Consider the following 21,801-nt stretch of genomic DNA (forward strand, 5'->3'; position numbering starts at 1 on the left):
ATACATATATTTTCAATCGATAATAATCCGTTTTAAATTACATTCTCAGAATTGTGTAAAATTGAGTGTATTTCACATTAGAAAAAAAAATATATTTTAAATTATACAGTAGTAATAATAATGACACTGAGGTGTTGATAATCGTAAAGAAATTGATAAAATATTAAATAAAATTGAGATATTGATAATAACGGCTATGTCAAAATGATTAAAAATGTATATTCTAAGGTGTATATAAAAAAACCTGGAAACGACAATCAAAAAGTCGTTGTAGTATAGTGGTAAGTATTCCCGCCTGTCACGCGGGTGACCCGGGTTCGATCCCCGGCAACGGCGTAATTTTAGCTTTCCGTTTCATTATTTTTAGAATTTTCAAATGTTAAGAATAATAAATGACGCTATCACAGGAAGACTTAGAAAATACAAAAGTCTTTCTTTTTCAAAGGAATAAATAAATATTTTTCTTCTTATATGAGACAATGTTGTCGTAATCCAACTTTTACAAAACTGTCAGTAACGAAAAATATTTGAAAAAAAATGAAATAAAAATTATTTAAAAAGAAAAATTGACAGAGCAAGTGGATAGTATAGTTAAAAATAAAAATAAAAAAATGAAATGAATTTAATACCAAACGGTGGAGAAGAAAAAACTTGGTTACTGTACCTATGATCACGCAAAGGCATTGACACAAACCTAATCGGGTCTTCCACTCGAGATTTTGACTTCAGTCGTAATACTTACACTTTATATCATTGTCATATAGTTAAATCTTCAAAATATATATATATATATATATCATCAATTAGAAATTCGATTTTTCTCCTTCTAAAGAGTCGAATTAAAAAAATAAAACATTAATAATAATAGAAAAATAAAAGTGATAGAACTAGTAAGATATCATAACAGGTACCATACAAAATATCTTTGTTGCTCATATCAATAAATAACATCCGTTTAAATCTTGAGATTTTATACAAATAGAATAGGAACTCGACGTGAATATTATTAAAAACTCGAAGAAAAAATGTAAAATAAAAACTAAATTAAATTGAAACTAAACTGAAAAAGAATAAATAACTAATACAGCTGTTGTATTAAAATAATTTAGAAGACAGCTGGAAAAAGTTTATGGATTGAGACTTTTATTTATTATTATTATTTTATTTTTTGGTCCACGTGCATTTGTTAATGGATAGAGAAGTTTTGTAGCGTTGTTAGTTAGAATTGACTCCACATAATATCACCATATCATTAATTAATTTCATAACCTTAAAATTACTCCTCACACTAATTTAATTATTTTTAAAACTATAATTCAAATATCCATAACCAACTCCCTCCACCGCCTCTAATTTCTTACACATTATCTAATAAATACCCCAATTTTAATCCCATCTGGGGGCTGCTGGATGCTGGCTGGTGGCTGAGCTTTAGCGTCTTTAGCATTTATTAGACGAGAATCCCACCAGCGAGTTGACCAGGTCATAGCTGACACGCATTCCCTGCTGTTGGAAGCTCCCTATTATGGAAAGCGACGACGTCGTTTTGAGAAACGCCAAGCAATAAGTTCCCGCCGTGTCCATTCGTATTAAGTAGTTTCTCGCCGGCAGCTGCAGCAACTTCCCTTTCGACAATTCAAACGCCACCGTCGGCACCTGCACGTTCGCCTGACCTGCCAGATTGTAACACGTGTCGAACGGTGATATCGCACTCGCCGCTGTCAGGCTCTGCGCCCCTTGCACAAACGCTTCTCTCAACGATTCGTACACGTCAGTCGGCAACCGAGTTATAAACGTCCCCGAGTCAACGATTATTCCCCCCATTCCCGACCCGTCGATTTCAAATCTCGTCGAAGAAATCGACAGCGCTTTCCCCCCTACGCTCATTCCGGTCACCTGCACGTACCGGTACGAGTCGATTCGGTTGTTTTTCAGAAGTGGGGTAGTGATCGAGTCACTGGGTCGCGCCGAGTCGAACTCCAGAGTGGAGGACGAGTCCGAGTCGCGGTCGACGAGGCAGTAGGAAAACGACGACGCTTTAAGTTGGGAGGAGAGGGAAAGAGCCCCACCGCCGAGGCCGATCAAACCGGCGGCTCCGACGAAGAGGCCTTCATTGTCGTGGCCACAGCCGATTGGTAGATTGGGGATGGATTTCGAATTTCCGAAGGTCAGCGTCTCGGTGGCGAAATCACCGGTGGTGAACGAACCGTCGCCGTACCTGACTTGGTAGGCACACGTGCCGGATTGACATCCGGGTCTGTCGAGGGATTGACATTGCTGCGAATCGCAAGACAGGGGTCTGTAAGAGGACGAGGATGTCGGGTTGAATATCGGGTCGGTTTGTTGGTAACAGGTATTTCCATAACTACAGGGCAGGCACTGTAGCCAAGTGATGTCACTGCCGGTGTCGGGCACCAAATAGAACGATTGAGCCGGCTGCCCAACGGCAATCCGTGCAAAATACTCCCCACTCCCCTGACTCTGCCCAGAAACAACAGGGGCGGTTAAGGAGTTGGGTCGGACCGCATCACGAGCCAAAGCTAGATTAAGATTCCGATTAAGGGATTGAACACGGGCTGCATCACGGGCGAGTCGAGCTCTGACCAAGCTGTCGTAGTCCTTGTAATTATGCTTATGAATGGCGAGTCGGGAGTGCAGGGGCAGAGACAGAGAGGAATTTGAAAGGCGATGGGAGTGAAATTGAGGAGGGGTTATGGAGAGGGCGTTTTGAGCTCGGTTGGAGGAAGCGGAGACATCGAAGACGGCGGTGGTTTGGGTGAAAACGCGGGCGAGAGAAGAGGAGAAAAGAAGGGAATTGAGGATTGCGATGCGGAGGAAAGTGGAGAAAATGGGTTTGTTGTTGTTCGTGTTGAGACTAATAGCCATTGAGGAGTTTATAGAAGAAATGGGATTGGAGGGGTTTTATAGAGAATGGAGAAGGTGGGTGTGATTGACTTCTCACGTTCATGGCGGATGCCCTTGTTCTTAGCCCTTGATTATTCTCTTAATTTATTCCCCACTTACACTTCAAACTACCCTCTTTAACTACCTTATCAATTCTTTTATTTTCAAATTATTTTCCAATTAACTGTACAAATGTGAACACAATTACTTAAATATTATTCTTTTTAATTCACTTTAGTTAGAATTAAAAATATAATTATACACTATAAATTAAGGTGACTGTGAGTATTATATATATATACACACACACATACATGTATACATATGTATATATGTACGTGTGTGAGAAATGCCTCATATTGGTTGGAGATGGGAGCCAATCATTTCTCATAAGGGTGTGAAAACCTCTCTATAGAGGTCGTGTTTTAAAACCTTTAGGGAAATTCGAAAGGGACGACTAATGTGTGTATATATATATATATACATATATATTTTGTAGATAAATTATTGAAAAATACTATAATTTTGCATGAAAGAGGGATAAATTGTAAAAAAGGAGAAGACAAAGCTTTAAATAGGTGAATAGTAGGAATTAAAGGCTTAATAAAATGTGTTAAATGAACTTAGCTATTTTCTCAAACTATAAAGAATTGTTAGTACCTGAAAAAAGGGTTTTTTTTTTTTTTTTTTTTTTTTAACTTTTATTAATAATTTTGCCAACTGCATACCAAAGTTTATAGTGTTAATTCTATTGGCTCCGGATTTAAGCCTTGATTTAAGCAGAGATAATACGACACGTGGCCGCTGGTGATTCGTTTAACAATCTTATTAGTTTCACGCGTTTTAATTTTTTTTTCTCTAATTCATTTTTATACAATTAAAAAAAATATATTTGCAATATTGAGTTCATATAAAAATTGAAAAAGGAAATTCCAACAATATAATATTTATTTTTAAAATTGGACTAAAATAAATAATTTTCATATGTGGACATATAAATAAATTGTTTTTATATGAGGAATCAAATTTATGAATGAATCAATTATTAATAGAATAAAAACATTAATCCACAAAGCTTATTAATGGGTAATTCTATCCATCCATATTTGTTTACGGTTTAAATATTTCCAATCTTTGTCCCTTTTCATTTTTAAAAAAATATATCCATAATTTTAAAATAATAAGTTGAATAATAAAGGAAAAGACCTTTAAACGGAACTCGGAAGGAAAAAAAGCTTAAAATAAACATTTGGCATTAATTGATGCCAAATATTTTATATTTAAGAATATTCGTATTATATTAAGATAACCTTTTTATTTTTTGTGGCATTATTAATTATGGAAGGATTTATCAAATTTAGGATTAACAAAAACTACGTGTAGTCTTGTTTGTTACGAAATGTCCACAACCTCGTACCAAAAATATTGATTAAATTTAATATGTGATGTCTATCTCTTATTCCAACCAATTCATCTTAAATGACACGGGCTTAAACGAGTTAGTCTAACTAAATGTATTAATTAAGGATCTAAACACGCTTTAAATCAATATTTTTTTTATAAAATATAAATTTTTTTAAGAACTATCATTAAATGTATGGTGTGAATGTGTGAGTGAAGGTTCAAAGTATACACGAATTTGTTTTGGTGTGGCAAATGAAACAAAAAGCATGTGTGAAAGAGCAGAAATTGAAGGATTGGTTGGCGCCAAAAGAGGAGATAAGGTGCGTACCCTGCCTAACAACAACAACTGCAAACATACTTATCAATCAACCATCAACATTATTATTATTATTACAACATGTCATCCTCCCATAATCTCATACTTAAAATAATTGAAAGTCACTGCATGTATTAACAAGATGCACATTCTTTTACGGTCACTCAATTATAAGAACTTCATAGTTAAAATTTTATTAAGATACATGTGAGTGAGAATAAAACGTGCTAGAATGACTTATGTTGTTTTTGTGAGGACATATGCATGCATGTATTGAACGTATGGGTCAAGCTGGGTTAATTTTTTTTTTAATTGTTTCAATAATTATTAAGTTTTTATAATATCAAACACAAAAAAGAATTATATATAAAATTATTATTGGTTCCTGAATTATTGGGCAAAGGAAACGTACATCTTCACATTAAGTCAAAAAGATGGATAATCTCATGAGTAACTATAAAAGAAAAAGGCAACTTTATTTTAACATTAAAATAATAATAATTAAAATATTACCATTTAATTTTTATCTTGTTTTTAGCATTTATAAATTTTTATCTTTATTAGTTTCCAATTTATAAATTTTGTAAATATAATCATATTGTGTATTTTTTTTTTTTTTAGAATTAAAGTTATTATTATTATTATATTATCAGCTTGGGATGACTTGGAGGAGCTTCCATCTAAAAAGCAGTGTTGAGAGCAACATGTTACATGATCATTTACCTAATTTATCACTTTTTTAATTTTTTAATTTTTTAATTTTTTTTTTTTTTTTTTGTGTGACGATCATAAAGATAAAGATAAAGATTAAAAAAAATGAATAAAATAAATAAAATTAGGAGTTGATGATAAAGAGAAGTCATTTGGATTTGTGGGTGAAATTGAATGGAATGGATACCCTTTCAACGAAGTTGCTCCAAAGTTCATATGATGATTCCGACGCTCATGGACGACGACAACCACCACATGGGTCACTCCCCACGTACCCAAATCGCTAATCTTTATAATTAATGTGAACATTTGGAACGCCTAAATCTCAGAACGAACGCTTCCTGATCTGAAGCAAGCGTTCACATGTAACCATATGTAGGGAACTGAAAGGAAGAAGACGAAGGAATTAAATTTCAATTTCTAAACATTTTCGGTCCACGATATGTAATCCATACTTCTTTCTGGGCTAAAAATAGTATTGGGCCACCGTCCAATTTTGTCGGCTGAAAAATTGGGCCTCTATTAACCTATACCCACAACGGAGGTTCCGCGCTTCTCCGCGAATCATTTCTGCGTTAATTCTCCCTTAGGTTGCTTGTTCTTCCACAGACGAGGTATCGGCTATTTTCTTCGATTTGGGCTCCCACATTTGCAAGATGGTTATGCCGGAGAAGATGCCCCCAAGGCTGTTTTTAACTCTGTAAGCATTCCTGCATTTCACATGTTCTGTATCTATACACTACTGACTCGAGCTTATTGGCTACATGCTTGCGGTTTTGATTTTATGAACTGTTCGAGTGTACGATGTTGTGTGATTGTGAGATATATATGTTGAATTGCTTAGGACGTTGAAGTTCTTTTGATTTTGGATGTTTCGTTTAGAATTGCTTGCAAATTATAGAATGCAGCACTAGAAAACTACTTACAAAACGCCTTCAAATAGAAAAGAATGAGAAAGAGGATAGTTAAAGAAGAATTTGCTAAAGCTAATGTAGCATTTAAGCTGTACAAAAGACCAGAAGTTAGACAAAGTAGACTTATCCTACAGAATTCTCTTATTTCTTTCTAGCCATAAGCTCCCCCGAAGGGCGCAAGAAGACAACTCTTTGGCCTTTCCTTCCAACTTCCACCCACTTGAGAGCTTCAAACAGCCATCCATCCACTTGCCTAGGGAGACCAATTAACTCTGACGTTATGGCCCGGGCCTATTCGCCCTTTTAAGTTTGTTTTTGACACTTGTGTCGTCTCGTTTTCTCAAATTTTGTGTATGTCTTGACTTAGCTTTAATGCACACTCTTGGTGTGTTGGATGATGCACCATTCTCCTTAGTCGCATCATGACACTTCTCAATCTTGACCCAAATACGACAGGATGGGAGCCACTTGAGGGTCACCCCTTTCTCTCTTGCATGTGGGGTCATAACCTACTTTTTTTTAGTGAGGTTGTGACACACTCTCCCTACTTAACTAGTCATCGTCCTCGATGATTTTCTCTAAGGCACAATCGTTATTGTCGATTGTGACACCGAGCACTAGATAGTCCTTATGATGGTTTGCCCTTTCCTTAGTTGTTAGAATTTCTTCATATATTGTTAAGTGAGGTTGTGACACTCTCCCCACTTAGCTAGTCATCGTCCTCGATGACTTTCTCTGAGGCACAATTATTATCGTCGATTGTGACACCAAACACTAGATAGTCCTTAGGATGGTTTGCCATTTCCTTAGTTGCTAGAATTTCCCTGTTTTGCTCTAAAGAAGCGTTCTAGTTTACTCTTGTGAGCATAAGGGGGTGAGATCTTTTGTGTATGATGCCTCGATGATTCTGTGTGTGCCATATCTATAATGATTAAACATAATAAATAGTACAGATACCAATGAGAATAGCAGTTGGAGTTTTCCAGTTTATCCATGCAAGTCAGTCAAATGCTATTCTAGGCATCTATATACATTGGTATGATATTAACTATTTTGAGCATAAGCTCTTATGGCTTTGCTTTGGCTTCCTCAAAAGGCCTCGTACTAATGGAAATAATATTCCTCACTTATAAATTTCATGATCTTCCACTAAATTAACCAATGTAGGACTCACTCCCAATAATCCTCAACACAATTCACATATAACAGCCCAAGTCCATCGCTAGAAGATATTGTCCTATTTAGACTTTTCCTTTCGAGCTTTCCCTCAAACTTTTAGAGGTTTCTGTACCCTTATAAAAAATGATTCTTCTCCTCCCCAACCAATGTGGAATCTCACAATCTACTCTTCTTCGGGGCCCAACATCCTCGCTGGCATTTGCTCCCTTCTCCAATTGATGTGGGACTACCCAATCCACTCCTCAAAAGGCACTCGTTCTCTTCTTCAATCGATGTGGGATCTCACAATCCCCCCTTTGGGGACCAGCGTTCTCGCTGACACTCGTTCCCTTCTCCAATCGAAGTGGGACCCCCCAATTCTCCCCTCTTCGAGGCTAGCGTCCTTGCTGACACACCGCCACGTGTCCACCCCCCTTCGGCGCTCAACCTTCTCGCTGGCACATCGCCCTCAAAAGGCACTCATTCCCTTCTTCAATCGATGTGGGACTGTCCAATCCACCCCTGTTTGGGGCCCAACATCCTTGATAACACACTACCTCATGTCCACCCCCCTTCGGCGCTCAACTCCTTGCTGGCACATCACCCAGTGTCTAGCTCAGATACCATTTGTAATAGCCCAAACCCACCACTAAGCCAATATTGTCCTCTTTGAACTTTTTCTTTCGGACTTCCCCTCAAAATTTTTAAAACGCGTTTGTTAGGGATAAGTTTACACACTCTTATAAAGAATATTTTTTTCTCCTCTCCAACGAATGTGGGGGATAAGTTTACACACTCTTATAAAGAATATTTTTTTCTCCTCTCCAACGAATGTGGGATCTCACAATATACCTGCGTGGAAGGTTGGTTCACATATTTTAATTGTACGCTTACTGTTTTTCAGTCCACTGGAGCAAGCTTGAGAGCAAAACATTCTACGCATAATGTTTTCTGTGTGTTGGGTTGGCATTATGATATTTGAAATTAGTTTAAAACTGTTTTATTCTTTTGTGTGTGGTACCATGGAGGAGATTTTCTTTAGGATCTCCCTCTTTGCAAGTTCAGGACATGAAAATCCATTAATTTCACCTGTTTTTTTAGATGAGTTATAATTGTTTAAGGATTTTTTTTTTTGTTTGTTTGTTAGAGACACTCTGGCACTCTTATTAACACAGATCGAAAATTATAATATATCTTATATAATACTATACACTTTGTCACTCTTGGGATGAAGGATAGAAAGTAATGACAATTTATTCCTAAAATATTAAAAAAAAAAAAATCTTAAAATATAAATCATTTTCTTAAAATATGTATACATTGAGCTCGTAAAATTAATTATTGGGCGGGTGGTGATATTTTAATACTCCTTTCTCTCCTTTTTAATTATTAATATTTATTATGAATATTAATAATTAACTATTTTAGTTATTAATATTTATAATCAATTAGTTTATATCTGCCTTAATTAATTAATTAAATGTTGTATCAAGATAATATTTTTAGGATTAATTTCCATTATAAACATCCATTGCCAAAATATTAATTCATTAGTTATAAATTGATTTGAGGGTTCATTTTAATCCTTATAAATAATTATTCATAGCTTATTTAACATTAACGAAATATATTATTTTTAACTATTTAATCAATTAAATAATTAGTATTACCGAGTTCATGTGGGCATGTCCACTGCCCGCCGTATCTGGTCAATTCCTAGGAAAGCGATCTGAGAGATCGGGAAAATGATCGGCAATTCTCGGAAATGGGCTTATATCCGGATCATCACCGGCACCATCGTCGGCGGCGTTCTCGGCTTCTATGTAATGCACCGCGTTGAACTGAGCTATAAGGTTGGGCGAATCTCTCAGATGAAAATAACTTTGGATTTCTTTTCTTCTGTTTGCGTTTTTGTTTTGATTTGTTTTTGTGTTTTGGGAGTGATGCAGGAGAAAATGAAAGAGAGGTTAAAACAATACGAAAACGAACTGAAGAAGAAGGAGCAAATTAAAGAGGTTGAAGATTCTGTATAATAGTGTGAGTGCCCTACAATTTTCACTTCTATCCCCTCCCGCGGATTGTATACTCTGATTACGCAATACAGAGCCGAAATTGAAGTTCGAGGGTTTTGTGTATCGGCTTTAGCAATTGACCTCATAAAGAACAATCTCCAGTTGTAAATTGTGGCCTAAAACATTCCATTGAAGTGTTTCCCAAGGTAGACGAATTAGGGCACCGTGAATTTAGCAATAAAGTAGTGTAGGCTGGAAAGAAAAGAAATTTGTTGCTGTTTTGTTTCTGATTTCTACATTTTTCATCGATTAACATAACAGCCTGTGCTTTTGTTCTGTGATTGATTCATGGTCGGTTTCTTTCAAATTTTGATTTTGAACATTGGCATGAACTTCAATAGTTGAGGAAGAAACTCCACGCGAGTTAGGCGTTTGTATGGTCAAATTCATCACAAACTTCAGATTATAGAACAACCTGTGTATATGGTGGACTTGCAATGTTTCATGAACTTCATTTATGAAATGTTAAGATTGGAAGCGCTGCAATGATGAAGGAATGATATCTTGCGCAAAGAAACAGGTTTCATGGAATTATTCAGCATCTGTGTGTGTGTGGTTGGGGGTTATGTGTTTGCATTTGTTTTGATGGCAAGAGCCTTCTACTAAGTGGTTGCTTTAACCAAAGATTACCATAGTTGTTTGTTTTGTTACTATTATTATTATTATTATTATGGATAATATATACTAACAGTAAGCTTAAGTTGTTATAGGGGTATCAAAGCCACACACGAGACAGTGTGTTATCCAAGACGTTGGGCTTCCAAGGAAGTTGGAGAGTGGAACAAAACATTCTTTATAATAGTGTAAAAATCTTTGTTTGGTAGACGTGTTTTAAAATCGTGAAGCTGACAACGATGCATAACAAATCAAAACTAATAATTTTTGCTAGTGGTAGGTTCGAATTGTTATAAAAGTAATTTCGAATCTTTTCTTAGAGGGATTTAAATTTTAATTTTGATAAATCAAATATACATCTTTGGGTAAATCATGGGTAAATCAACTTTAAATTTTGAGGAAAAAAATAAATTCTAAAATTTTAAGAATATCAACCACATTATAAGGGATAGTTTGAAAAGTAAGGGTTTAGGAACTGAATTAATAAAATATTACAGATTTTATGAAATAAAATAGGTGAATAACACAATAATATAATCTTTTTTTTATAAAAAAGAAAACATTATTATAAAATAAATACAAAGATATTATATTATAAAAGAGAATTATACGATTAAATGCTATTTTTCTTTCCAATCGCCGGTCGAGACCTGTGCTTTCAGGTAAAAACCGGAAACCGAACAGCAAGAAAGTCTTTTTTTCCTTTACCTAAACCCTTAAGTATTTTGCTTTGCCCTACCCGCCACCGCCACCGCTACCCTCTTCCTTCTCTATCATTCGGCTTTATATGGAAGAGCGCACCGCCATCCTCGGCTAATCTGGATCAAACGAGTTGTTTAATCGATTGCTGTAAAACTTGTTATTTTCTTCTTCCTCAATAATTATTTGTAGCAGAGATTGTTGCTGCAACTTTTCGAATCGAAGCTCTGTCACAGCCACCCTCCTTTCTCTAAATCTTGCTGCCCTACCCGCCACACTCCTTTCTCTAAATTTTCTTGCGCGACAAATCCAACCCTTTATTTGTAGAAGAGATTGTTGCTCAGAACTCTGCAGAACAGAAGATGATATCGGCTGTTTCGTGGGTTCCTAAAGGGGTTTGTAAGCCTCTTCCAGTAGCGGCCGACCCTCCTTCCAAGGAAACTATTGACGAACTACTCAAGAGCAAGGATGTCTTGGAAGAGGATTCCAGGTAGAATCAATAACTTCTGTTTCGTCTATACTCTTTTCACTGATCACTAACTTTTAACATGTTATTAGTAGGTTCTTTTTTAATTTTGTTTTTGAACGCTTTAGTTTTCATCGTTATGCCTTTTTGGATTAGACTGAGTCGGATGAAAATGCAATAATGATAATTATAAAAATGAAAGAGACGCAGATGAAGACGTCCTATTGGAGTTTCAGGTAGTAATTGGTCTTCTGAGAATTTCTAGAGCCCTTCAGTTCTGGCATGTATATATTCGTGTTATTGACAACGTGCGTTATTCCTGAATTCTGACGTGGACGGTATAACTTACCTTAGTTGCGTTATTAAGGAATGTGTTTTGTGCTAGTTCCTATTGATTATGCATTTGTATAATGATTTTGGGCACAAGTTTTGGTTACAAATGTGGTTCTTTTCTGTGCATCTGTCAATTGTATGTCTTCATATTGTAAAAACTTTGATTTGATCTTTGCAGCAAACATAGCGAGGATGAGGTAGATGAAGAAGATATGGATGTTGAAGACGCCAATGATGAAGAGATTGCTAATGCACTAGCTGTTGCACAAGCACTTGGAAAATCTTCCGAGACCACAAAGTCAGAAACCAAATATGACGATATCGCTGAAGGTTTGAAGGAACTTGACATGGACCATTATGATGATGAAGATGATGGTATGCTCATCCCCCCTCCCTTTGGCCTAGCTTTCCCTGTTTCTATTTTATGTTATTAGTTTATGCTAATTTTATATTGTAATGACTACGAGAGGACATGTTTCTTATATGCTATCCATAATATCGCAGCTGGACTTTGACACGTCTTAACTAATTTGACCTTTTTTCGCTCCATTGTAATTTATCTTTCATTGGGTGCATTACTGAGGCTATATATTGTTGCGGTTTGCTTCAGAAATTGAGTTATTTACCTCCGGGGCTGGAGACCTCTACTACAAATCTAATGATATGGACCCATATCTCAAGGACGAGGATGTAAGTTGTTTATTAAACATTGATGTTTGGCTGTTTTGGTTTCACTGTGTCATGATTTATTTATTTTTTACTGTTATAGGATGATGACTCTGAAGATCTTGAGGATGAGACTATCAAACCAACAGATGCGGTCATAGTTTGTGCATGTAATGAAGATGACGTCAGCGCTCTCCAGGCATGTAGTAGACTGGAACTAATATCTATTTCCCCCTTCTTGTCTTCAAGTCAAATCCTCTAGAGAAGGATGACGATAAGCGATAGGAAGAAAATTTTGTTTTAACGACACTTACCAATGATTAATTTATAAGCAGGTGTGTATATGTGAAGGATATGATGCAGGTGATCCTAACTTCTATATTCACCATGAGATAATTATTCCAGCATTTCCTCTTTGCACTGCTTGGCTAGACTGTCCTCTGAAGGGTGGAGAAAGAGGTATTATGTTTTCATTAATTATTTTCAGTGTTATGTTTTCGTTAATTCTGCTTGTAGTTTACTGAATGGAGAAACAAATGGAAATTCGTTCTAAATCAAATATATGGCACCCGATCTTTCAAATTTAGACAACCGGGGTTTTGACGAGTAGTTCAGATATGCTTGGTTGGGGAATTAAAATCCTGATCGATTATATATTTTTCTGTTTTGGCTTAATTTAGAACTTGAATGAAAACCTTAACTCTACACACAAAATTCATTTAGTAGGCATTTTTGGATTATTGCCCTCAACAGCAACCTTAAATTTACACATAATTCAGCCTTTTTTGTTGACTACTCTATCCATTTGTGCCAGGGAACTTTATTGCAGTTGGTTCAATGGAACCTGCGATCGAGATATGGGACCTTGACATTGTATGTTTATGTGGATATTATTTTACTGATATTACATTTTGTAACAAATTGTTTCATTAATTTCTCATTTTATATATTTTTCTAGAGGGACGAGGTGCAACCATGTGTTGTGTTAGGTGGAATTGCTGAGAAGAAGAAGAAGAAGAATAAGAAGAAGGAAAAGAAAGTAAGCTGCTTGTTTTCTAGTTTAAGTCTCTTTTAATTCTCCCGTTTCAATCAGTTCTCCTGAAATTGTTGACCCACTTCCGTTTGGTGTAGTCTTGTTTCAAGTTCGTAGTCACTCAAGCTTAAGTTTTTCAGTTGTTCTTGTAAGCCTTTACTAATTGTACCGACTCCATATCTTGTTTTGTTAGACATTAATTACATACAAAGAGAACAGCCACACGGATTCAGTACTTGGACTTGCTTGGAACAAGGAATATAGGTATGTTTCACATTATTTCATCTTTGTTAGTTATTTCAAGAAGTTGTTTTAGTGCATTATGATTCACTTAATTTTCCCTATAACAAACAGGAATATACTTGCTAGTGCAAGTGCCGATAAGCAAGTCAAGATTTGGGACGTATCTACTGAGAAATGTAATATAACTATGCAGCATCATACAGACAAGGTAGGAATCATAGTTTTATTATTCATACACTAATAATCTAAAAGTCAATTTATATAGTTGTAATAGCGGTCTATATTGATTTTTTAGATTGTTCTCTATCCCATTGAAGATAAGTGGTTTTTTTTTTTTTTTTTTAAAGAAAAAACGAAGATGAGTAGCCCATTAGATTGTTATCTTTTTTTTCTTTATTCTTTTTTTTCCCCCCTTCTAGTCAATTATCCTTTTTGGTATTTTATTTTACTTTTTAAATTAATCCTATTAGCTGATGAGACAAGTCTCAACTTGAAGTTAATTTTATGATAGGAGTGCCCTATCCTTACACATTAAATAGAAGAAAGAAAATGAATGATGTCAGGGGAGGGGTGGGGTAGCGTTTTAACAAATCTTTAGTAAATTAGAGGTAATGCCATTAGTGTGGGAGTGAATGGAGTTGAGTGAGATAAGCAAATCTTTAGTAAATTAGAGGTAAGGCCTCTCAAAAGCCCGGAGGTTTTTTTTTTCTTTTTTTTGTTGTAATTCCCCCTAATAGTTGAAATTTTACAAATTTTATCCTTTTCTATTGTCTTGTGTTCTTTAATTATATCAATGTTAACTGGGTAGAGTTTCATGATGAGGTTCGTTTAGCTTGTGAATCTTGTGAAGATGCCTAGCGAAATGAGTTTACTTATATAAATTAACATCTGTGGCTTTTCAAATTGGTGCCAGATATAATGTTTTGTTGTTTATATTTTACTTTCCAGGTCCAAGCTGTCGCATGGAATTATCATTCGTCACAAGTTCTCCTTAGTGGATCTTTTGATCATTCAGTAGTTTTGGTAATACGATATGTTTTCTACTTAGTTTTTTTACACACTTTATTGGGATTACAATGATGCTGTATAACCTCTCTTTTTTAGCAAAAGTTAATCTTCATGTTTAACCTCATACTCATACTCATCATAGCTTGAAATTTCTGGCTTTATGTTTGTATGTAATTCAGAAAGATGGGAGGAATCCTTCCCATTCAGGTTACAAGTGGCTAGTTACAGCAGATGTGGAGAGCTTGGCATGGGATCCACATACAGAGCACATGTTTGTGGTGTGTATTCATGCTTCTTGCACAGACCTGGTTTTGATGATCCTTTTTTCTGGCTTTACAATTCAATTATTCATTTGGATTTCTTTAGTTTGTTCCATGTACTACAATTTATTCAGTGAGTTCAGTTTTTGAAGTATTTATAACCTAAGCTGCGGCATTTGTTGATTTGTATAATTTTATGCAGGTGAGTCTAGAGGATGGTACAGTGAAAGGTTTTGACATCCGGAATGCCACCACAGAGACTAGTTCTGAATCAAAAGCAAGTTTTACTCTCCACGCGCATGAGAAAGCTGTGTGCTCCGTTGCTTACAATCCCGCGGCACCTAATGTACCCTCCTATTCTTTTCTTCTTTTTCTTGCTCAATTTCCTCCTCTCCTCTCCTTTCCTCTCCTCTCGTTTGTATTGCCGGCTTTACTGATTACTAATTTCTGTCTGTCTGTACCCTTCTCCAGCTACTTGCAACTGGATCCACTGACAAAATGGTAATTCATAATTCCTTTATATTACTTATAAATGCTTTGGAGATAATATATAAAGAGGAACTTGTTTTGCTTTTGCAGGTTAAATTATGGGACTTGTCCAATAATGAACCTTCATGTGTGGCATCCACGAATCCTAAAGCAGTAAGTAATACGATTGCCGTGGTTAAGCTATATAACACAGCATGTTGGAGACTTCTAACAATCATTTTGTTACGTCTTAATTGTTGCAGGGAGCTGTGTTTTCGCTTTCCTTCTCAGAAGATTGCCCCTTTTTTATGGCTATTGGAGGCTCCAAAGGCAAATTGGAGGTGAGTTATGAATGTTGGGTGTATATTCATTTTCATTCCAGTGGTTTCTGAGTTATTTAGTGATTGTAAATGGTATTGATAAATTATTGTTACTTGCAGGTGTGGGATACATTGTCTGATGCTGCAGTCTCTCGGAAGTTTGGAAATTACAGGCAGCCGAAATCTTAAATTGTTAATTTATGGAGTCATCATATAAATGTAGTTGAGAAATATTTGGTCGTGTAGGTAGTTTTGGGTTTTTTTATTTTTATTTTTTTGACATGTGGGCTTTGTCCAAATTTTGAAGTTGTTTGAGTTTGTTACTGTTTCCATTCCCTGTATTTTCTTGTGGCTGGGCGTTCGTAAACTTGCTGAGTATATATACCCCCCACCTTTGAATTTGTTGGACGATGAATGTCCATCTGGGCGTCAAATTGTGAAATGTTTATTAAAAAAAAAAAAAAATCAATGAATCCTTAGAGCTCTTGATTAGTGCTCATATTTCATTGCAGTTATACTATCATATACATGGTGAAAATGAAAATTGGATTCCATATTCATATTTATCCTTGAAAGGCTGAAAAAGGGCGTTTCTCAAATCTCTATACTGTTGTATTCTCTCCACAACATGGTTGGGGATGGATCATAGTGAAGGTAAAAGTTGAAAAGTAGTGAACTTTCCCTTTGTTCTTCTTTGTTATGCCTCAAATTTCTTATTTTGATCCATGAATACAAAAATCTAACTACAGAAAGGAAAGATGGAAAAAAGAATTGTCATTGGTGCATTGGTGGAGGAGCCATTGGATAAGCTACTGGCATTACATAAGGAGGATGGGGATGGATCCCATGAGGAAGCATCACCGGAGTGCCAACTGCCGATGCCATGTGCCCCGGAGGAGTCGCTACTGGATGCCCAACTGGTGCCCCGTACATCCCTATTCCGGGCAGATGTTGCTGAGGGCGGTGCTTCCCTGGTGGCCCCAAAGCCGGTGGATTATTCTGGTTCATGCTGTTCGTCTGGTGGCCGGTGATCGGAGCTTGATGGGCCATGACGTCGCCACCACCGTTATTAACTGAGGTAATGTCATGAATGCTTGATCTTCTTCTATCTCTGTTCATTGAGTTCAATCGAATGAAATATTTCTGTGCATGACTTGCCACTTGTGTCGGTGTCCTGGATATAACAAAGTTTCTTGAAATGCTTCTCCAATCCCCTTTCCCAAACTTGTCTAGACCCAGTAGAAATAACCTGAAAATAGCAATAGTTAAGAATCTATCTATCTCAATTCTGTTCAGCTTAAGAAATCTCTGTATGAAAAAAGGAGGGAAAATGATTCCATTGCTACTCCAGATCTCACAGACCAGAAGAACAAATATCCGGATACACCTTTCTCCTTTTTGGATCTAAATTGATAAATTATATAGCTCTCATGGAAATGACCCAATATTCGAAGTCGTTGAAAATACACAAACCTGTGTTCTTCCTCCGTCCATGGGATCCCTTTCCTTCTTTCTTGTTCGGACCTGGATCCGCCCTTTGTGGCATGGGAAGACGAGTCGTGGGAGAGCCCAGAAAACCCACTTCCAAAACCTGAATTGGGTCTTTTATTAGTATCAGAGCCAGTAGCCCCATGAGGATGTAGATGACGATCCTTGTCCTTAGTAGAAGCATTAGTTGTTTCTTCTCCAACAGAAGCATAATTTGGAATAGGAACTTGGCCGGCCTCAATGGCACCGACATCTTCAACCAGCATTTGGTAGTGTTGTTTCAAGTCTTCCATGTTCTTGGTTGGAAGCATTGAAGCAATCTTTTCCCACATCTCTTCAGACTCCTTCCCTTCCAATTCTGGAGCATCCCAATGCGTAGCTATGGCATTTTCAAATGCTTTATCTTCTTCTTTGGTCCAGGCAGCTGATCCAGTTGACATGGTGCAGCGATGTTTGGTAAACCCAGGAGTGGAAATGGTAATGGATTAAAGCATGCTGAATTGTTCAGTTTTCTGGGGGAAGAGTCTGGTTTGGAGGGCAAAGGATAGAGGAGAGAGAAGAGTGAAGAATGTGGCGTAGGGCAAGGGAAGGAGGTGAGTGGTGAAACTCTCAATTAAGAGAGGACCACTTTTTTGGGGAGTTGAAGTGACATGTTCTTTGTCATCTTCATCCCCCCCATCAATAATCATATTTGCAGAAACTCTATAGAGAGAGAAAGAGAAGAGACTTTTTGGCCAGACATCAGCAATCATAGAGTTGGTAGTGAGAAATTAGGGGAACACAGGTCCAGAGAATCTTCAACAAAAGAAAAACATGATGAACAGTAAAATTTCTCACTCCCCATCTGATAGGTGTAAGGCTGATGTCATGATCAGTGGAGGCTTGGGGGAAGGGGTCAAAGGTTGCACTTGCTCAGTCCCTCCCATGTGTTGTACTGAGGTTTATCTGGCTCATCAGAATATTAATAATATACATGATTCTTCAATAGAAACCAAACCCACGAGCAATTTCTAAGAAAACAAATGTGAGATCCCTCTAGGACTCGAAGGGATAGATTGTGAAATCCTATATCGATTGGAGAGTGAAACGAAATTGTGAAAACCTCTCCTTAACAGATATATTATAGGTTTTGCCATATTCCTTGCTCTGTATATCCTTATTCAAGACTCTATTACAGTCAGTTGCTCTGTATATCCTTATTCAAGACTCTATTACAGTCAGTTGCTCTGTATATCCTTATTCAAGACTCTATTACAGTCAGTTGCTCTGTATATCCTTATTCAAGACTCTATTACAGTCAGTTGCTCTGTATATCCTTATTCAAGACTCTATTACAGTCAGTTGCTCTGTATATCCTTATTCAAGACTCTATTACAGTCAGTTGCTCTGTATATCCTTATTCAAGACTCTATTACAGTCAGTTGCTCTGTATATCCTTATTCAAGACTCTATTACAGTCAGTTGCTCTGTATATCCTTATTCAAGACTCTATTACAGTCAGTTGCTCTGTATATCCTTATTCAAGACTCTATTACAGTCAGTTGCTCTGTATATCCTTATTCAAGACTCTATTACAGTCAGACCCTCTTAAACATAAAAGGATTTGAAGTGAATGGGAGTGTCGGCTTCTTTGGTATTGCTGGGTGTTTACCAGAGTTTCTGTGTAAATAAACAAGTTTCCCCCCTCTCTCTCTCTCTGGATACGTGGTCTGTTCTCCACTTCAAGTTGTTGACCCAAAACTGCACCACAAAAAATATACAAGGATCACGTCCACCTCGCTGCTACCCACCGAAAGGGAGAGGACTGAGCGACGCCCAATTGGTCTGCCTATTATACTTGTCTCCTTCCTACTCACTTTTTTCTAGAGTTTGCTATAACAGCTCTCTTTACTCATGGATGGCAGGGATGGTTGAGGATTGCTAAGAGAAGAGATCTCCCTCGACTAATTAAAGGATTGATCATGTGTTTGTAAGTAAAGAATATGTGAGATTCTACGTCGGTTGGGGAGGAGAACCGGAGCATTCTTTATATAGGTATGAAAACTTATTCTTACTAGATGAGTTTTAAAAACCTTGAGGAGAACCTCAAAAGGGAAAGTTTTAAAAACTGTAAGAGTGAAAGCTATTACAAATACATCTCCATTGGTATGAGGTCTGACTAAAAGCAAAACTATGAGAGATTATGCTTAAAGTGGACAATATCGTATTATTGTAGAAAATTTGGTTTCTATCAGTAACATCTAATCATCGACATGTCTATCTTTACAAGGGTACGATATTGTCTACTTTGAACATAAACTCTCGTAAATTTGATTGCTTTAACTTATATCTCTGCTACCTTCCTTTTATCCCACACAAACTTTGTTTGCATTCCCACATCATTAACAACTTTGTTGGATTTCACTCCTCATATAAGCTTAGAGTTTAATTAAAGGGTTGAAATGAAATCTTTATTAAATAAATATCTCAACTCTTTCCCATAACATTACTGTCATTATCAAAATTAACGTCCCAATCAAAAAATAAAGTTTATTTTATTTAGCTATTTGGCAATAAATATCTAGAGATATACATTTTGTGGCTATAAATTAATTAGTTTTTTTTTTTTCTTTTTCTTTTGAATTAACATAAAATTATCGATATTTATAATGATAATTAGTAATTTATTAAATAATACTCTAATTCACTATTTATTTTGTTTATATTTTTTATATTCTAATTTCCTCGAATAATTAGCGAGTACCATGCATACACTCTTTCAAGTTAAAAGCAAATAAGACAATTAGTCTTATCAAAAAAAAAAATAATAATAATTAAACTTACCGTTCTACATGTTTCACAATATTTGGCTATTAAATTAAATATTAAATATTAAATACTGTATTTAATTCATTAAAAAGAAAGTCACAAGTTTACAGGGAAAAAAAAAATCATATTGTAAAAGAAAATTTATTTGCAAGAGCTACAACCTATGAATTATTATTTATTATTTATTATTTATTATTATTGCCAGGGAGAATTTGATCTGTTTTAGTTTTAATAACTAAATGACTGAAACACCCTTACACATGAGAAATTGATTGGGGCTATATTCGTCTTCACGCACGATCCGAAACCCTAGTAATGCAAATGCTAGGTATTTTTTCCCTCCATTTGCTTTGGTCGATCCTGCAGTCCGGCGGCTTGTCTTCAATTCTCACGTCCTCTTTCGTGTAAGGTATCTATCCAAATCCTTCTTCGATCCATGGCGATCTCTTTGGTTCTTTGCTCTGTTCAGATTCGCAGCATTTAAGGCAGTTCTTATTTTGACTTCTCTGCGAGATTTTTGGTTATTTGTATTTTTCTGTTTCTTTTGCCTTTATTCATTACTGTTTTTCATCTGCTGGTGAGAATCACTCGGTCGTTGCTTGTCGAATACCCTGCATAAAATTTTCGAGTACTAATTAAATAGAGACCGTCGTGATTGAAATTATCAAATTAGGGGTGTTTAGCATTGTAGTTCTTATTCTTGCAGGAGATTGTTTATGAGTTGAAAAACTTGCCATGTTATGCTGATATCTTCCTCGATCCTTGGTTTAAAATATTGAAGTGATTGGAATTTTAACTCGCATGTGCTTTCTTAAAGTTGGGCTCTTTTACTTTTATAGTTTTGTAGAACATTCTGGACTGATATTCATAAGCAATTCTGTTTGGCATCAGTTTACTTGTTCCTACACTTAAACTACTCATTGGGTTGTTTATAATGGGAACTTGAAGCTGCATAACCAGTAATTTTTGGTAGATTGTCTTGGAAATTGCTGCTTAGGAGTAATTATTAGGGAAAATATTCGCTTTGGTATTGATTTTCTAAGATTTGTTTTTCGTGTGTTTGTTTAGGAATGGAATCGCAGATCAAGCATGCTGTGGTGGTCAAAGTGATGGGTAGAACTGGATCAAGAGGGCAGGTGACTCAAGTTAGAGTCAAGTTTCTTGATGATCAGAATCGTTACATTATGAGGAATGTCAAGGGACCAGTGAGGGAAGGAGACATTCTTACCCTGTTGGAGTCAGAGAGGGAAGCTAGAAGATTGCGTTGATGGGGATCAAGTTCCCAGTTCTCCGGTTTGCAGTTGCTAAATGTTATTTATCATATCATACCTACAAATAGAATGCTTTACATCATTTTTCCCTATTGAAGTGTGATTTTAGTGACTAGCTTCTCCAAGGCTTTGCTTCCATGGCAGAATATGTGAACTGGATGAGTAATTTAATTGAGTTTTGAAACGATAATTTTGTGTTTATTTACCAACTGCTTAATATTTTTGGTGTTACTTCGGTCATGCATATAGGGTTCTGGCGCCTAGTTAAGTCTTATAGGGCTGATTCTTAACAAGATTAAGGTATGTTTTGGAGTGATTTTGGAACAGCTGAAATTTGTCATGTTCTAAATCTGTTAAAGGGGCATGACAAATAATTTTGGCATGTCCAAGTGCAAGACTGTTAAGTTTTAAATGATGGTTTCAATAATATGCAAATTAGTCTTATCCAAGAAAATATGTAAACTAGGTGATATAGGATAATAAAATGTCTCTCTTTTCTTGCCCCCTTTACCCTTTTCATTGGTTCTTTTTCATGGAGTCACTCTGTCTAGTCATAATCACTGAGTCTTCCCTCTAGCATCAACGAAGAGAATCCAAGGAAACCCTTACGAAGGCAAGAGCACCACAATTCTTTATGATCATCT

General features: G+C 36.2%; 4 protein-coding genes, 1 long non-coding RNA gene and 1 other non-coding gene across 9 annotated transcripts; 4 read left to right on the forward strand and 2 right to left on the reverse strand.

Moving 5' to 3' along the window:
* Positions 1–264: 264 nt before the first annotated feature.
* TRNAD-GUC lies at positions 265–336 on the forward strand. Its single transcript has one exon. It is a non-coding gene; the product is annotated as a tRNA-Asp (tRNA).
* Positions 337–1,225: 889 nt separating this feature from the next.
* LOC111794035 (protein ASPARTIC PROTEASE IN GUARD CELL 1-like) lies at positions 1,226–2,984 on the reverse strand. Its single transcript, XM_023676147.1, has one exon. It carries the CDS (start codon positions 2,884–2,886, stop codon positions 1,441–1,443), a length of 1,446 nt encoding a protein of 481 aa, XP_023531915.1. The 5' UTR covers positions 2,887–2,984; the 3' UTR covers positions 1,226–1,440.
* A 2,896-nt stretch (positions 2,985–5,880) lies between these two features.
* LOC111792184 lies at positions 5,881–9,811 on the forward strand. 2 transcript variants are annotated; one of them, XR_002814756.1, is made up of 3 exons: positions 5,881–6,035; positions 9,072–9,260; positions 9,357–9,811. It is a non-coding gene; the product is annotated as an uncharacterized LOC111792184 (long non-coding RNA). The 2 variants fall into 2 exon arrangements; XR_002814757.1 differs by having other exon boundaries at positions 5,882–6,035; positions 9,128–9,260.
* Positions 9,812–10,729: 918 nt separating this feature from the next.
* LOC111792377 (uncharacterized WD repeat-containing protein C17D11.16) lies at positions 10,730–15,998 on the forward strand. Its single transcript, XM_023673786.1, has 16 exons — positions 10,730–11,283; positions 11,771–11,967; positions 12,203–12,282; positions 12,362–12,457; positions 12,594–12,717; positions 13,073–13,131; positions 13,217–13,297; positions 13,485–13,555; positions 13,646–13,742; positions 14,483–14,557; positions 14,722–14,820; positions 15,005–15,148; positions 15,274–15,303; positions 15,382–15,444; positions 15,534–15,611; positions 15,711–15,998. The coding sequence occupies exons 1-16, from the start codon at positions 11,156–11,158 to the stop codon at positions 15,777–15,779; spliced, it is 1,491 nt and encodes a 496-aa protein (XP_023529554.1). The 5' UTR covers positions 10,730–11,155; the 3' UTR covers positions 15,780–15,998.
* A 182-nt stretch (positions 15,999–16,180) lies between these two features.
* On the reverse strand, positions 16,181–18,045 carry LOC111792378 (transcription factor MYBS1-like). Its single transcript, XM_023673787.1, has 2 exons — positions 17,064–18,045; positions 16,181–16,839 (listed from the first exon to the last, which is right to left on the reverse strand). Exons 1-2 carry the CDS (start codon positions 17,516–17,518, stop codon positions 16,365–16,367), a joined length of 930 nt encoding a protein of 309 aa, XP_023529555.1. The 5' UTR covers positions 17,519–18,045; the 3' UTR covers positions 16,181–16,364.
* Positions 16,654–21,358, forward strand: LOC111792379 (40S ribosomal protein S28-1). Of its 3 annotated transcripts, none has more exons than XR_002814790.1 (4): positions 16,654–16,668; positions 18,983–19,112; positions 20,092–20,295; positions 20,955–21,358. XR_002814790.1 is itself a non-coding variant. In XM_023673788.1 (2 exons), the coding sequence occupies exon 2, from the start codon at positions 20,957–20,959 to the stop codon at positions 21,152–21,154; it is 198 nt and encodes a 65-aa protein (XP_023529556.1). In that variant the 5' UTR covers positions 20,188–20,290; positions 20,955–20,956; the 3' UTR covers positions 21,155–21,358. The 3 variants fall into 3 exon arrangements, 1 of the variants encoding a protein (XP_023529556.1); XR_002814791.1 differs by lacking the exon at positions 16,654–16,668 and adding an exon at positions 18,886–18,900; XM_023673788.1 differs by lacking the exons at positions 16,654–16,668; positions 18,983–19,112 and having other exon boundaries at positions 20,188–20,290.
* The last annotated feature ends 443 nt before the right edge of the window (positions 21,359–21,801 follow it).

This window comes from Cucurbita pepo, chromosome LG04, assembly GCF_002806865.2.
Source record: "Cucurbita pepo subsp. pepo cultivar mu-cu-16 chromosome LG04, ASM280686v2, whole genome shotgun sequence".
Classification (NCBI taxonomy): domain Eukaryota; kingdom Viridiplantae; phylum Streptophyta; class Magnoliopsida; order Cucurbitales; family Cucurbitaceae; genus Cucurbita; species Cucurbita pepo.

What these genes read in the sequence shown, in the direction of transcription:
- LOC111794035 (XM_023676147.1), bottom strand. Translation starts at nt 2,886, where the DNA reads ATGGCTATTAGTCTCAACACGAACAACAACAAACCCATTTTCTCCACT.
- LOC111792377 (XM_023673786.1), top strand. Translation starts at nt 11,156, where the DNA reads ATGATATCGGCTGTTTCGTGGGTTCCTAAAGGGGTTTGTAAGCCTCTT. An exon ending in ATGACGTCAGCGCTCTCCAG is followed by an intron (nt 12,458 to 12,593) that starts GCATGTAGTAGA and finishes ATTTATAAGCAG; the next exon opens with GTGTGTATATGTGAAGGATA. An exon ending in TGCAGCATCATACAGACAAG is followed by an intron (nt 13,743 to 14,482) that starts GTAGGAATCATA and finishes TTTACTTTCCAG; the next exon opens with GTCCAAGCTGTCGCATGGAA.
- LOC111792378 (XM_023673787.1), bottom strand. Translation starts at nt 17,518, where the DNA reads ATGTCAACTGGATCAGCTGCCTGGACCAAAGAAGAAGATAAAGCATTT. An exon ending in TGGACGGAGGAAGAACACAG is followed by an intron (nt 16,840 to 17,063) that starts GTTTGTGTATTT and finishes TGCTATTTTCAG; the next exon opens with GTTATTTCTACTGGGTCTAG.
- LOC111792379 (XM_023673788.1), top strand. Translation starts at nt 20,957, where the DNA reads ATGGAATCGCAGATCAAGCATGCTGTGGTGGTCAAAGTGATGGGTAGA.